Source organism: Vigna unguiculata, chromosome 7 (assembly GCF_037176805.1).
Source record: "Vigna unguiculata cultivar grain cowpea cultivar isolate G323 ecotype 2 chromosome 7, ASM3717680v1, whole genome shotgun sequence".
Taxonomy (NCBI): domain Eukaryota; kingdom Viridiplantae; phylum Streptophyta; class Magnoliopsida; order Fabales; family Fabaceae; genus Vigna; species Vigna unguiculata.
Window position 1 is genome coordinate 4,962,125 of NC_140798.1, and position 15,227 is coordinate 4,977,351.

Consider the following 15,227-nt stretch of genomic DNA (forward strand, 5'->3'; position numbering starts at 1 on the left):
TTTCAACCACTTGAACTAGCACTTTTCCATGTCATACCATCAAAACTTATTATTATAATTACACCACCTACCCGCATTCATTAATTAACTATTTATTTAATTAATTAAATTTCGCGGATCTTACACTTGAACTGTCCTTGAATACTACATATTATATTAAATCAATTCAATGGAACAAAAGATGGAAAAGAAAAACTAAGAAAATACTGATTAAAAGGGTGTTATTCAGTATGAAAATATTAAATTGTTTAATATTAACATTATTAAATGGTTTTATTACAAATAGGTATCTTAATCCTCCATTATTAATTTTGTAGAATGAAAATAAAGTCACACACTTGTATCTAAAGAGGATGTTGAGTTGGTGCAACAATGTGATTGTTACAGTCAATTAGTTGACTCTATTTCCACAAGGTGGATGGGTGCATGGAGGTGAAGGTCTAGAAGGTGGAACAAGTCCTTTGGGAAGAACATGAAATTGTTGGCTTTTAATGTCGCTAACAACATTTTTGTGAGCAACTGTACCTCCACAAGGTGGATGGGCGCATGGAGATGAAGGTCCAGAATGATGAGGAGGTCATTTGGGAAGAACATGAAGATATTTGCTTTTAATGTTGTTAACAATTTTTTTTCTCAAAAAATTAAAAAAATTAAAAAGAATAAAAAAAAACCACAGACTGACACGTGGAACGTTGTTAACGGCGTTAGTCAACTTCGTCCGAAAAGGACCTAATTGAAGCACTTTGTCAAAAGTTGGGATGCATTTGACACTTTTTTTAAAAGCGGGTACCAGATTGACACACCTCTACTAAAGTGGGTATCATCCGAGTAATTAAACATATCATATATATTTAAAAAATGCATACACATATACTCAATAACGTCTGTGTTTACGCAAGTATTAGATGAAGAGAATGTGTTGCATCATCCTAGTTTAGCATATTTACACTGCTAAAAAGCATAAACCAACATAATTCATATTCAATGACTTATATGAGCTATTTTCATTTTATAAAATTCTCAATCCAGATTATAAACTATCCTACAACGTCCAATAGTCTCGCATCGCTTAGGAATTAAGAACCAAGGCAATTTAAATACTTCTTACTCCTTTCACCCTTTAAGGCACCCTTTAAAGAAGGAATTGTACGGAGGTCCATGCTCCAAAGCGGACAATACCTTGAGATCACAATGATTTAACCTAACAATGTTGCCAGACTTGGGATCATAACATTGGCGCCTTAGTGGGTGAAAGAAGGAAGGAGTATTTAAACTACCTTTGACGTCAATTCCTAAGCAACGTGAGACTATTGAGCATGGTAGGAACATAAGCCCTACAATCAAAGTCTAAGAATGATTGTTCATCCCCAATGAAGGGCTTACGAGACTGGTGGTTCATCTTAAAATCTCGATATCGACCCCACATTGAGCACCAATGTTCCCTGAGTGATGTAACATCCCTACTTTTAAATAACTATATTATTTATTTTATCCTCATCTTTAAAAATGAGATTTAGAAAAATCTTCTATTTTTAATGTTTCATATTTTATCTAAATGTAGTTTGAACATTAATAATAATAATAAATCAACTAGCTTTAATAAAATATTATAACTTAGTAATAATGAAAATAAATTATATAAAAAAAGGGAAAGAAAGAAAAGATAGAGAAAGAAATATAACTCCTCATTAATGAAAGAAATCTTATCTTAACACATGATAACATTACATTTAATGCATGCATTCATTACTTGGCACATGCATGACTTGTAAATAGATAAATGAGATGGATGATGATGGAAAGATGAGATAAGATGACATAATGCACACGTATTACATTTAATGCAATTATTACTTTACAAAATTTTGGTTTATAAATAGGTTTCATGTAGGGATGGCAAAAATACTCGTGCCTGCGGATTCTGCCGATAAAATCTGCGACGGATAGTTAATACCCGCGAGTATTTATTATCCGCGGGTAGCGGGAAGCGGGTATTTTAATGCTCGCTTATAAATGGGTCAGGTACGGGTATCATACTATCCGTACCCGCGGGTACCCGTTACCCGCAAAAAAATTAAAATTAAAATTTAATTTATATTTTATTAAGTTAAGTTTAATTAAAATTAAAATTATCAATATATTTTATTATGTCAAATTTAATTATAATTAAAATTTAATGTAATTTAATTTAATTTTATATTTTATTTTTATAATTTTATATTAAAAAATTTATAAAATATAAAATTTTTAAATATTTGCAAGTATTGGGTATCCATGGGTACCCGCGGGTTTTAAAAATATTCGCGGATATTTTTTAAGCGGATACCCGGCGAGTAAAGGGGCGAATTTTTTTTTGGCGGGTCGAGTTGCGGGTAGGCACTATCCGTGCCCGACCCGTTGTCATCCCTAGTTTCATGTGATAGGAATGTGAAGGAGCGAAGAAAAAGGGAGAGGTCCAAAAGAAAAAGAAAAAAGAAATATATAAGGCTTATCTCTTCTTAATGAAGAGAATATTTGCATTAAATACATGTTACCATAAGTGCACATATGACTTATAAAATAATAAATTTATTTTTATAATTATAAAAATTAAAATAAATAATTCTTACAATTTTTTGTTATAAATATTTATTTTAGTTTGAAAAAATGGTTCAAATTAAAAAGTAATAAAGAAAAAATAATTAAATTAAAAAATTTCAAATAGAAAGTAAGATTGGTAAGATAATTATTTTAATTTAAAAAGTCATTACCGTGCATATTACATATTCAGGGTTGGCTCAAGCATAAGTGACTCGCTCTAAGCCTCTAACAAAAGAAGACCTCAAAAATTATTTTTTAATACTAATATTTTTGTATTAAATTAATTATAAAATTATCTTTAAGAAAAAAGGCCTCAAAAATTTTTTTAGTACCAATATACCTGTATTAAATTAATTATAAAATTATGTTTATGAAAAAAAAGGTCCCAAAAAAATATTTTACTGCTAAAATAGCTCTATTAAATTAATTATAAGTTTATGTTTGAAAATAAAATTTAATTAAATTATTATTGTCTAATAATTTTTATTGGTATTAAAAATGATAATTAATGAGTTAAAAAAATTTGGGTTAAATATGTTTTTAGTCCCTTAACTTTCAGTGAATTTTTGAAATTAGTCCATTTCAAAACTTTAGACCAATTTAGTAATTCATCTTTCAAAATATGTGGATTTAGTCCTTTTAATTAAATTTTGTTAGGTTTATTTGATGTTTCGTACGCATTTCAGGATTGTATTTGAGTTGTTTATACTGTTTGGCACATTTTTGTTTTAATTTTAAGTCAAATACTATTATGAAACGTGCTTGAAATGTCAAATAAAATTAACAAAATTTGATTAAAATGACTAAATCCACGTATTTTGAAAGATGAAGGACTAAATTGGTCCAAAGTTTCAAAATTGACTAATTCCAAAATTTACTGAACGTTAAGGGATAAAAAACATATTTAACCCAATTTTTTTAAAATTTTTTTTAGTAAATTATAATTTTGTGTACGAAAAGGAGAATGATTAGATATATCTATATTCTCTTATAATCAATATGTATTCTATTTTTTTTCTTTTATCTCTCTATGACTTCTCTTGCCTCTCCTTACTTACTTCTCTTCTAAGAGTCTTTTATTAGGGTTTTAGCATATTACATCACTTGAGAAGGAAAAAGTGGTTTGAGACTTCAAGATACTACACGTATACCATCAAGTTTACTTCCTTGACAACCAAAATTAGGTTTTATTGTTTTAATTCATTCGTTTTATATGCTTATTTTTAGTAGTATTTTATATATTGTACTTTTTTATTTCATATAAAAATATATAGATATGTCAACTAGAAGATTTGAATCAGGCTATTCAGAAATCCAAAAAAAAAAAGGAATTGAGACATCAATTGTATCATAAAGGAGGTATGAATAAATTTATAAAAATAGAGAAGAAGAAAAATTAGAAAATAGATGTGACTGCTCTTTGAATGAACAAGATAATAACAATATAGATTTAGGTGAAAACAACAATAGAGAAAGAGAAGTAGTGAGGAGGAGGATGTTAACAATTTCTCTTGTCAGTTGTTTCAGCCAAAAGAAATTTCTCAAAGTTAAAGATAATAAAAACTTATTTAAGATAACAATGTCCCAATAAAGATTAAACGGATTAACCATATTATCGATTGAAAAAGAAATGTTAAATGAAATTAATTATGACAATTTAATAAATAATTTTGCATCAAAAAAAGTTTGAAAAATAAATTTTAAATAAAAAACCTCATTGTTTAAGTTTACTTCAGACCTCTCAAATTCTTGAGCCGCCCCTATACATATTATATTAATTTAATTTAACTTATTTTAATTTAATTTAATTCAATTGAACAAAAGATGAAAAAGAAAAACTAAGGAGTTACTGACTAAGGGGTGTGATTCAATATGGAAATATTAAGTTATTTAATATCCACATTATTAAATTGTTTTATTACAATTAGGTATCTTGATCCTCCCTTATTGATTTTGGAGAATGAAAACAAAGTCACACATTTGTATCTAAAGAGGATGTTGAGTTGGTGCAACAATGTCACTATTATAGAATTAGTTGACTCTATTTCCACAAGGTGGATGGGTGCATGGAGGTGAAGGTCCAGAAGGTGGAATGGGTCCTTTGGGAAGAACATGAAACTGTTGGCTTTTAATGTCGCTAACAACATTTTTGTGGGCAACTATACCTCCACAAGGTGGATGGGCGCATGGAGATGAAGGTCCAGAATGATGAGGAGGTCCTTTAGGAAGAACATGAAATCCTTTGCTTTTAATGTTGTTAACAACATTTGAAGGTAGACAAGGTGGAGTGCAACCATGTGAAGGTCCAGAAGGTGGAACAGGTCCTTTCGGAAGAACATGAAATCTTTTGTTTTTAATGTTGCTAATAAGACGTTGTTGTGCAGAATCTATGACCACATTATTAGCCTCATTCGATTCAAATGTAGCATTTGCTATCACTATATTTGAAAGAACAATGAGTAGAAGAAATGGAATTAAGGTAGTGGCCATTTTGGATTTCTAGATGAGAAAATTAGAAGCTCAATTCTAACTTTTATAGCATCTTAAGAGGTATACTCATTTAATATAGAACATTCTTGTATTAATGTAAAGAAACGTTCAAATGTCAGGTACATTGAGACCCCATGTATTTATTTAATATATTATTTATTGATTGTTATTAGTTAGTGTTATATTTATTAGATGTATTTATTGCTTCTTATTAATTATTATTATTATTATTATTATTATTATTATTACAATATTTATTACATCTAAAACATACACTTGGAGAAAAGAAACTGATATCTCTACGCAGGCATTATGAAGACATTCAATTTTTAACATTAGTGTTGTAGTCTTGTGTTCAGTATGTCTAAGATTAGCTAATTTCCTTATTAACGTGAATTAGTAGCTAATGTTTATGACTAATTTAGAAACTAATTTATATTAGAAACTATTTTAGTTATCAATTTATAGACTAATTATAATTTTTTGAATCATTAGTTGCAAATAATGTTTAGTTTATAAATCGGTAAATATAATGATTACTATAATGACTAATTATTTTAGTTATCAGACACGGATACGTGATACAATTTAAAGTATCAGTGCATCATAACTTTTATTTAATAATTAATCTTTAACGTATAAAAGAATATAAAAATCACATTTTTTAAGCTAAATTAATAAGTTTTATTAATAATATATACTTATATTAATCAATTTCGTTTCCTATAAATATATTATATTTTTAAAAATACAATAACTGATATACTTTAGTGAATGCACTTTATATTTTGAAATATAAAGTATTCATTAAGTATAATTCATATACTTTTATTAAATATTTTATACATTTAAAATTTATTAATATCAATACTTAAATTTTAAATATCTTTTACTTTTATATATTTCGATATATATATATATATATATATATATATATATGAAAATTTTCTTTTTATATCACATTTGTTTTCTAATATTACCCATTTAAATATTTTTTCTTTAAATTAAAATAATTTTTTATTAGATTTATTTTTTAAGGGACCATTTCTTTAAATTTAACCGTTTTTTTTTTCAATTTGACATTTTTTTTAAAACTTGACTATTTTTTAATTATAAAATTACATACAGTATATATAGAACTTATTTACAATGAAATTATGAAAATTATTTATATTTCATTTTATAATTATAAAAATACACAATAATAAAAAAAGTGAACAAATATAAATATATATATATATATATATATATATAATGACTAACAATTATTTCTATGTGTTTTCTAAAATTATTTATTATTTAATGTTCACCAATAAAAATTAAAATATAATTAAATAATTAAATAACTATATTTTAATGTTGTTAAAAATTAAATACAATTAAACGTAAGAAAGTTTAAAATAACAGAAAAATTACCAGAATAAAAAATAGTGTTAAACATCTAAAAATTTTACAAAAAAGAAAAAAGAAAAAATATGTTTTTTGTCCTTAAAGTTTGACCTAAATTTAGAAGTGGTCCTTAATCGAAATTTGATCACTGTTTATATATATATATATATATATATATATATATATATATAGATACAGATGTGATTAGTCTGGTACTTATATAAGTTAATTGAAAGTTAAATAATGCACATAGAATAAATATTTTAAAATAATATTACGCATAAAAATTTGAGAAAATAGTATTTTAAAAAAGTAAAAGCACTAAAGGTATTCCTTAATACATGAATTAATTTCATTGAAAATAAATTTATTAATTACTAGCATCATGTTTGTCTGTGTTTACGTATTCTTTAAACATGCTTGATGTTATACTATTAGATGATGATAATGTAATATTATTAAGTTAATATATAAAATAAAATTATATTTAAAAAAAAATAAAATATATCAGAAAAGATGAGAGAATAATTGTTGATAAATAAAAAAAAGAGAAGAAACATATATGGTCTTTTTTAAAAAACTTGTAAAAGTAACGATCAATTCTCAAAAATTTAATAAATAATTATATTTTAAAGGGTAAAATTGGTATTTTGAAGTGTGGACACAAAAGATGAAATTATCTTTATATATTGTTATAGATATTATTTTATATTGTTAATATTATTCTTTTTCATGTGAAGTTACTAAGTTCCTCTCTTTCCAAATTTTCTTAGCTGAGATAGGATACATATGCTATGCTGGGTATATATAAGAATGTCAACGAGGCGGGTAGGGTACATGTAGTAGCTCCCCCGTATCCTATCTGCTACATAAATATCCGCCCCATACTTGTACTCATATCTGTTGGATATCCGTTATACAGGTATCTGCCTATTTTTCATATCCACGGGTACCCGCAGGTATTTACAAACTTATTTAAAAAACAAATATTTAATCATAAATTCAAATAAAATAAAATAAAATAAAATACATCATTGTCATAAACTCATTTTATAAAAATAAATATAAAATGATGTTCAAGACAATGAAAATTCTTTAATTAGTGCTCTGATCAATAAACTCACTTTCCCTTCTTGATTCCTGAAAAATAAACAAAATAAACAAATAATAAACCTCAACTGCTACGTGCTAAGTATTCTTATTTTTATTTCATCCTTTGACAACAAACATATCTACCATAAACTAAAGAAAGGAAAGAGAAGAATGTCAAGGGGTGTACTTGGAAGAAGACAACGTACCAATATTTGAAGTGGGAAGAATGAAGACAGAAGACAAGATGTGCAACTTAGAAAAAATTAAGTCAAAATATTTTTACTTATATATATAATTTTGTGAATTAAAGTTTAGCGGGTACGAGTATCCACGGGTACGGATACTATGATATCTGTACCCGCCCCGTTAACATGCGGGTATCAAAAATACCCGTATCCGTGGGTAGTGGGTACCCATTTCATACCCGTTGCGAGTTTTATCCATGAATACCTACAGGTACGGATTTTTTTGACATCCTAGATACATATGGGATCAAATTAGTATTTATATAAGTTAATTAAAAGTGAAGTAAAACACATAGAACAAATTTTTAGAAAGAAAACAAATTGAGAAAGTAACATTTAAAAAAGTAAAAGCATTAAATGTATTATTTAATACATGAAAATAAATTCATTAAATGTATTATATTTATAAACAATGAATAACAATTAATTGTATTAAATATGTTATTAAAAAATTAGGACTTGGAAGATGTACAAACCTCAAGATAGAGATGAGATATCTAATTATACAAAATTTATTAAAATGTTTTCAAAATAAACATTTAAAAGAAGAGTCTTCCAGAATGAGGACCCGACCCTACCCTGCACAAACGGGTTGGTGCTAACCTCAAAAGGCCACTATGACCCGACCCGACCCCATTGGTTATTTATTTGAGTGGAAAGTTATAACAGTTAGAAACATAATATTTGAATGGCAACTGTATTTGGCGGGTGAAGAAAGAGGAATCACCATTTTCATTTCCTCCATTATCACTCACCATCGTCTTTTTCTTCTTAGAAGCAATAATAATAATAATAATAAATAATAAACAATAAATGTGGAATCTTGAACATGATTGGTACTCTCCCAAGAGTCTTCTCAGCACTCCTACCCATTATGATTTTCCAGTAAATTATTCATCATCACTCAATCTCACTTTCAATCTTGCAATTTTTTCATTTGTTTATTTATTGTTTTTTTTTTTTTCTAGGGTGATCGCTTCATTCCCAACAGGAGTTTGATGGATCTTGATCAAGCCCAGAGTTTGCTCACAAACAGGACCAAAAAAATTCAGAACAAAAAGTTCAATGTATCATTCCTCCTTTTCACACACTTTAGGTGTTTGTTTCTGTGACTGTTATTTTTTTTTTTTTTCATGCTTTTTGAATTTTGATGGTTGGGATTGTACCCTTCTTCACTGTGATTCGAAGAGTTCTTCTTCGTTTCTAAAGTCGTCAACTTTTTTCTCACAACTCAAAGAAAGCCATTCTTGTTGAAGTTCTTGAATGTGTATTTACTTTTTCCATGGTTGGCTGTGTTTTACCACTACAAAGTACTTTTTTTTTTCTTGCCTCTGGATTATTCGGTGCATCAGATTTTGAACGTTTTTATATTTTATTTCCATTGCTGAAGTTATCTTCTTAGAGAAGTCTTTATATTGTGTGTGTGTGTGTGTATTTTTCTCTATAGGATGTGTACAGACAGATAGTGGATGAGAAACTAAGTTTGGATTCAGAAGGAAAGCCATTTAAGATGTTGGTTTTTAGGGGAAGTCCAAAATCAAGCAGAAAATCCATTCGTTATATCGATGAGATGCGAGAGGAAGAAGCAGCATCATTGCAGAACAAGAGTAATCAACATCACAGTTCCAGAAGATTGCCTAAGGTTTTGTTCATATCAGTGTGTGTTTTTCTAGTTTTTTTTTTTTTTTTTTGTTAATAATAATGTTTCCATTTTATATTCTATTTTTAGATAGAGTGATCAGTTTAATTTGTTCGAACATTTATTTGTCGTTGAGTGATAGAATTTATATCTGTCTAAGCAAAATACACCTTTATTTGCCTTTGGTGTGACCTTGCTCTAAATGTTCTTCAGTAGTAACCCTAAACCATATCAACACAAATGCTTTACATTTGTGATTGTCGGCCAAAGCAATTCCTATGTTGCTGTTGACAAATTACGAAGTTTAGCCAATATGGGGTTGAATGTGATGTTTTCCTATTTATCCGATTGAAAAGAACAACTGAACACAATCAAATTAATACAACAATTTTGCAAAACTATGAAACTCGTGTCACTGTAAGAACATTCATGTATAGGAGTAGAGCAGAGCAATCATAACAATCTAATATGTCATAGATATATTAGATCATAGATCATAAATGTAGATAAAGACATCACAGAAGTTGTTAAAAGAAAGCTAATTTGATGTCTTGTGATTCTAGTTTTCTTGTTGTCTTTTGTTTGAGATGATTTAATGTCTGTGAGGGACCCAATTGGTATTATTATCATATTTCCAATAAATCCTAATGTAACTAAGTTTAATAGACTTGTAATGATAAGAGCAAAAACTGCTGATAGCAAACTAATACATAAAATGAAAAGGGAGAAAATTTTATAACTGGTAGTTAACTTGTGTATTTTCCTCTATATGATCCAACATTCAAAGCCATGATCTTATGCTGTACTCTGATTGGATGAATGGAAATAACTACACTTGCAGGGAGAATCAAGGATATTGGATGCACCAAATATTAGAAATGATTACTACGCAAACATCATGGATTGGGGGAAAAACAACATTCTTGCTGTTGCTTTAGGCTCAAACATGTACCTTTGGAATTCAGACAATAGTAATGTAACAAAGTTGTTTAATGCCTCTGGCAACGATTTTCCTACAAGTGTTTCCTGGTCAGAGGATACCAAATACCTGGCAATAGGATTCAAGAGCTCAAAACTTGAACTCTGGGATGCAGAATCTTCCAAACCAGTATGCTTCTCTAAGATAAACAAGTAGTTAGTTATACAATATAACTGTGTGTACATAACTCAGCTTTTAACTTTCAGATAAGGATCCTTGAAGGTCATGGTGAAAGGATAGCAACCATTGCGTGGAATGGTCATATTTTAACTTCAGGAAGCCATGACAAGTACATAATAAACCATGATGGTAATCAGTTATTCCTTATAACCCTTTTCAGATTATTGAGTGTATAGCAAGATAGTGATGAAATGAGAGACTTTTGACCCTCTTGTAAGCAGTTAGAGCAAGAACAAACGTGATGTCCCGGGTAAAAGCACACAGAGCAGAAGTTTGTGGTCTTAAATGGTCAAGGGGCAACATGTTGGCAAGTGGTGGAAATGAAAATCATATTTATGTATGGGAGTTGGCCAAAATGAGTTCATCCAATTTCTTGCACTGTTTTAAGGATCATTGTGCTGCAGTCAAGGCACTTGCCTGGTGTCCTTATGATTCAGGTGTGCTTGCCTCTGGAGGTGGCACTGAAGATAGGTGTATCAAGTTATGGAATGTGAAACATGGAACCTGCATTTGCAGCATAGATACAAAAGCTCAGGCAAGACAGTTATTTGTTATCATGTTGCATTAGTTGTTAAGTATCAAGCATTGTCATTAGCCAAAAAGAATAAATCATCATTTCTCTTATTTGGACTGATGTATCAAACTTTTTCTAGCTGAATGATACATGCATGCAATTATTTCATGCAGGTTTGCGGATTAGAATGGAATAGACATCACAAAGAGGTATTAAGTGGTCATGGATTCAGCACAAGTGCACATCACAACCAACTTTGTTTGTGGAGATATCCATCTATGACTAAAGTGGGAGCCTTGGAACGTCACACTTCTAGAGTACTTGATCTATGTCAGGTATGTTGCAAGTCATAATATAAAACTCTAGTATCAATGAGTCCAGATTCTCGGTTGGATTTTTTAGTGTTATCTTCTGCTAAACATTAAAAACATACTGACATGACATTGGTATGTTAAAATTCTTTCTAGTATATTATAAAATATCAAATTCAGTGTCCATCGGTGTATTTTAAAGACATAACATACAAATAACATAGAAAAATCTAGCAGAGAATCCAAATTCTGCGGTGTGAATTTTCATAGGGAACAAAGATTGAGAATGAAGAACAGAATGAGGAATTGCGCCATTAAGCCACAATATGACAAGCAATTAGCTAACAATAAGAATTTAATCTTTTTTTTGCAGAGTCCAGATGGTTTAACAGTGGTGTCAGCTGGAGCAGATGAAACTCTTCGATTTTGGAATGTATTTGGACCACCTGTAAGTAATAACTATGAGACAGATCTGGATAACCTTTTGTCTCTCAAGGTGTCTCCAATAAGGTGATGGAAACAGAGACAATTTTCTTCGTTCATGGTTATGTTTTTGTGTAAATAGTAACGTTGACAGTGGTCTTAATACATTAGCAATTTTTTTTAATTTAACATTACTGAGAGAAAGAGAAGTATATATAATACTAGTAGCAGAACATTGAAGATTCTTGTATTTGTAATCACAAAAGAATGAGGAAATCCTCAAAGTAGCTTATCGTGTTGTTGTTTTATTAGTGATACACCTATTTACGAAAAATGTATGCGATATTAAACGTATAATTTAGTTGATGATATACAATACTGCTTTAGGAACTATATATATGTCTAATAGTGAAATAAAATAAATAATTATTCAAATATTTCGTTTTAAAAGAAGAAAATCACAATTATAATTACAATGAAAAAGAAAGAAAGAACAATGCAATATTTATCTAAAAAATGGTTTATTATAAAAATTGAAAAAAATGAAATATTTGAAAAAAAATAAAGATAGATAATAATGGTTAATTAGCCCTACATAAAAGTAATAGTGATCATAATAACAAATAGGGGGCTTCTCCCTACACCTCCAAAGAGTTTTACTGCGTCCAAAAAATTTCAAATTTTCAATAGTACCCCTCTAAACTCTTTGACTATTTAGCGGTAAAATCTTTAACCGGCTTTCAAAATCCGGTGAACAAATAGATTTGTAATTGTAAACCGGCATTTTAAATGTGGTTAAGTGATATAATGGAATTCAAAATCTGTTTTCTTTGTATATCGGCATTCGAAGTCCAATTGAAATGTCTACTGGCATTCGAAGCTCGGTTCCAAAATTCAAAATCAGCTTTTTCTTTTTTTGAACCGGCATTGATAGTTCGGTTAATGATATCAATTTTGTTATTTTTTTTATTTGATTTGTTTATTGATTTAATTTCAATTATTTTATAATTTATGTACTAATTATTTAATTTTATATTATTTATATTTTATACAAGTATATTAAATAAAATTTTATTATTTTAAATTTTAAAGTTATTTTTACTTTGTTAATTTTTAATTAATAATGATAAATTTTTATTTAAAATATTTATTTTTAAAATATGTAGATTAATTATATTTAATTATTTTCAAGTTATTTTTACTTATTTTTTATTTGTTAACTTTTAATGTTTTTATTTATTTATTTGATTTTATTTATAAGATTTAATTTCAATTTTTTTTATATTTATATATTAATTATTTAATTTTAGATTTTATATTAAATAAAATTATATACGACAATGGAAATCCGATTAACTATTTTTTATTTAAAATTCATATTTATATACCGACATTGCAATTCCGTTAGTTTAATTTTATTTATTTATTTTATATATAAATTTTAATTTTAATTTGATTAATATTATTAAGTTGGTGTTTAATTATTTTTATAATATATTTTATTAATATTTATTTATTTTTTAATTCTGAACTTGAGTTTTTATGTATTTATTTTATTATTTTTGTTTTAATTTGTTATTTTTTATTCATTTTATTACTTTATTTATTATTTTATTTCTAATATATTTTTTTAGTTAAATATTTTATAGTTACTTTTACTTTGTTAATTTTTAATTAATAATGATAAAATTTTATTTAAAATATTTGTCTTTATAATATCTAGATTAATTAAATTTAATTATTTTCAAGTTGTTTTTACTTAATTATTATTTTTTAGTTTTTAATGTTTTTATTTATTTATTTGATTTTATTTATAAGATTTAATTTCAACTTTTTTTATATTTATATATTAATTATTTAATTTTAAATTGTTTATTTTATATATAACTATATTAAATAAAATTATATGTCGACAATGGAAGTTCGGTTGGTAAACAATTTTTTATTTAAAGTTGATATTTGTATACCGGCGTTCCAATTCCGTAGTTTAGCTTTTTTATTTATTTTACATATAGGATCTAATTTCAATCTGATTAATATATTAAGTTATTTTAATTCTAATTTGGTAATATATATATATATATATATATATATATATTAGTTATTATTATTTTAAATTTTATGTTATTCTTATATTTTTATTTGTTTAATTTTTAAAATTTTGTCATGGCTAGAACATGTGGAGCCTTCACACACTCACTTGGTACCTTTAGACAGGAAGAAGAAACACGAGTCAATTGTTTTGTACACAAGGTGTTGTTAGACGTAGACCTACAAGCTTCGAATGCCGGTATATATAGAAAACGGATTCTAAATTCCGTTAAATCACTTAACCGGACTTCAAATGCCGATTCACAAATTCAAATCCGCTTGGTACTATTCACTGGATTTCGAAAGCCGGTTAAAGATTTTACCGGGTTTCAAAATATGAAAGAACATGTGATTTCATAGTAGAGGCAGAAAGGATTTTTTTTTTTAACTTTTACCGTTGAATAGTCAAAAAGTTCATAAGGATATTATAGAAAATTTAAATTTTTTTGGAAATGCAGTAGAACTCGGTGTAGGAAGAAGCCCCCTAACAAATAAATTGAAAAACGAAGATACGGGTCATGGTCCTTATCCTCTACATCTGGTACTAGAAGTGGAAAGGCTTTTTCTTCTTGCGACTCCACAATTTTAACTGCACCTCCATAATTTTCAATATCATTTGTAGTGGTGACTTTCGAATTACTTGTTCCAAAAATCTTCTGGAACATAATTTTCAGAACAGAATTTTTGGATCACATTTTATGTAACACACTTTTCAGAATATATATGATATCTTCCAAAATGAGATTTTCAGAACTGAATTTCCAAAACACGCTTTTTGGAACATAAAAGATGTGTTCTGGAATGAGCTTTTTGAAACATAATTTTTAAAATAAGCTTTCGGAAACATATATGATACCTGAATGAGCTTTAAAGAACAAACTTCTCTTCTTCCTCCTCTCAAAGACTGCAACAACAATGGAGAACAATGGTGTAGTTGGAGGAGGCAACGATAGCAGCAATGGAGAAATGGGTAGAAGCAGTAACAGAGGTGGCATGGTGCAAATAGTACCTTTTGTCTTTTTATTACTACAATGGGGGTGCAAATAGTAATAGAGGGAGGTAGTAATAATGGGAGCGCTAATAGTAATTATACGGAGGTAGTAATAATGGGGGTTTAGGAAGAAAAAAAAAAGGGAAAATTAGACAGGTGAACACGCGCGGCATAGACCTAAATAAATGTTTAGACTTATATAAAATATCATTTGCTAAAAATGTCAGTCTCTGATAATTTTAAGCGAATATAAATAATAACTTTAAGTATCAATACATTATATGAAATTTGTTATAATGTATT

The 15,227-nt window shown here is 27.8% G+C and overlaps 1 protein-coding gene across 1 annotated transcript; it reads left to right on the plus strand.

The window, feature by feature from the left end:
* The first annotated feature begins 8,497 nt into the window (after positions 1-8,497).
* On the plus strand, positions 8,498-12,174 carry LOC114190235 (cell division cycle 20.2, cofactor of APC complex-like). The gene is made up of 8 exons (XM_028079037.2): positions 8,498-8,681; positions 8,765-8,863; positions 9,244-9,438; positions 10,277-10,543; positions 10,621-10,723; positions 10,816-11,129; positions 11,282-11,443; positions 11,793-12,174. The coding sequence occupies exons 1-8, from the start codon at positions 8,610-8,612 to the stop codon at positions 11,931-11,933; spliced, it is 1,353 nt and encodes a 450-aa protein (XP_027934838.1). The 5' UTR covers positions 8,498-8,609; the 3' UTR covers positions 11,934-12,174.
* Positions 12,175-15,227: the final 3,053 nt, after the last annotated feature.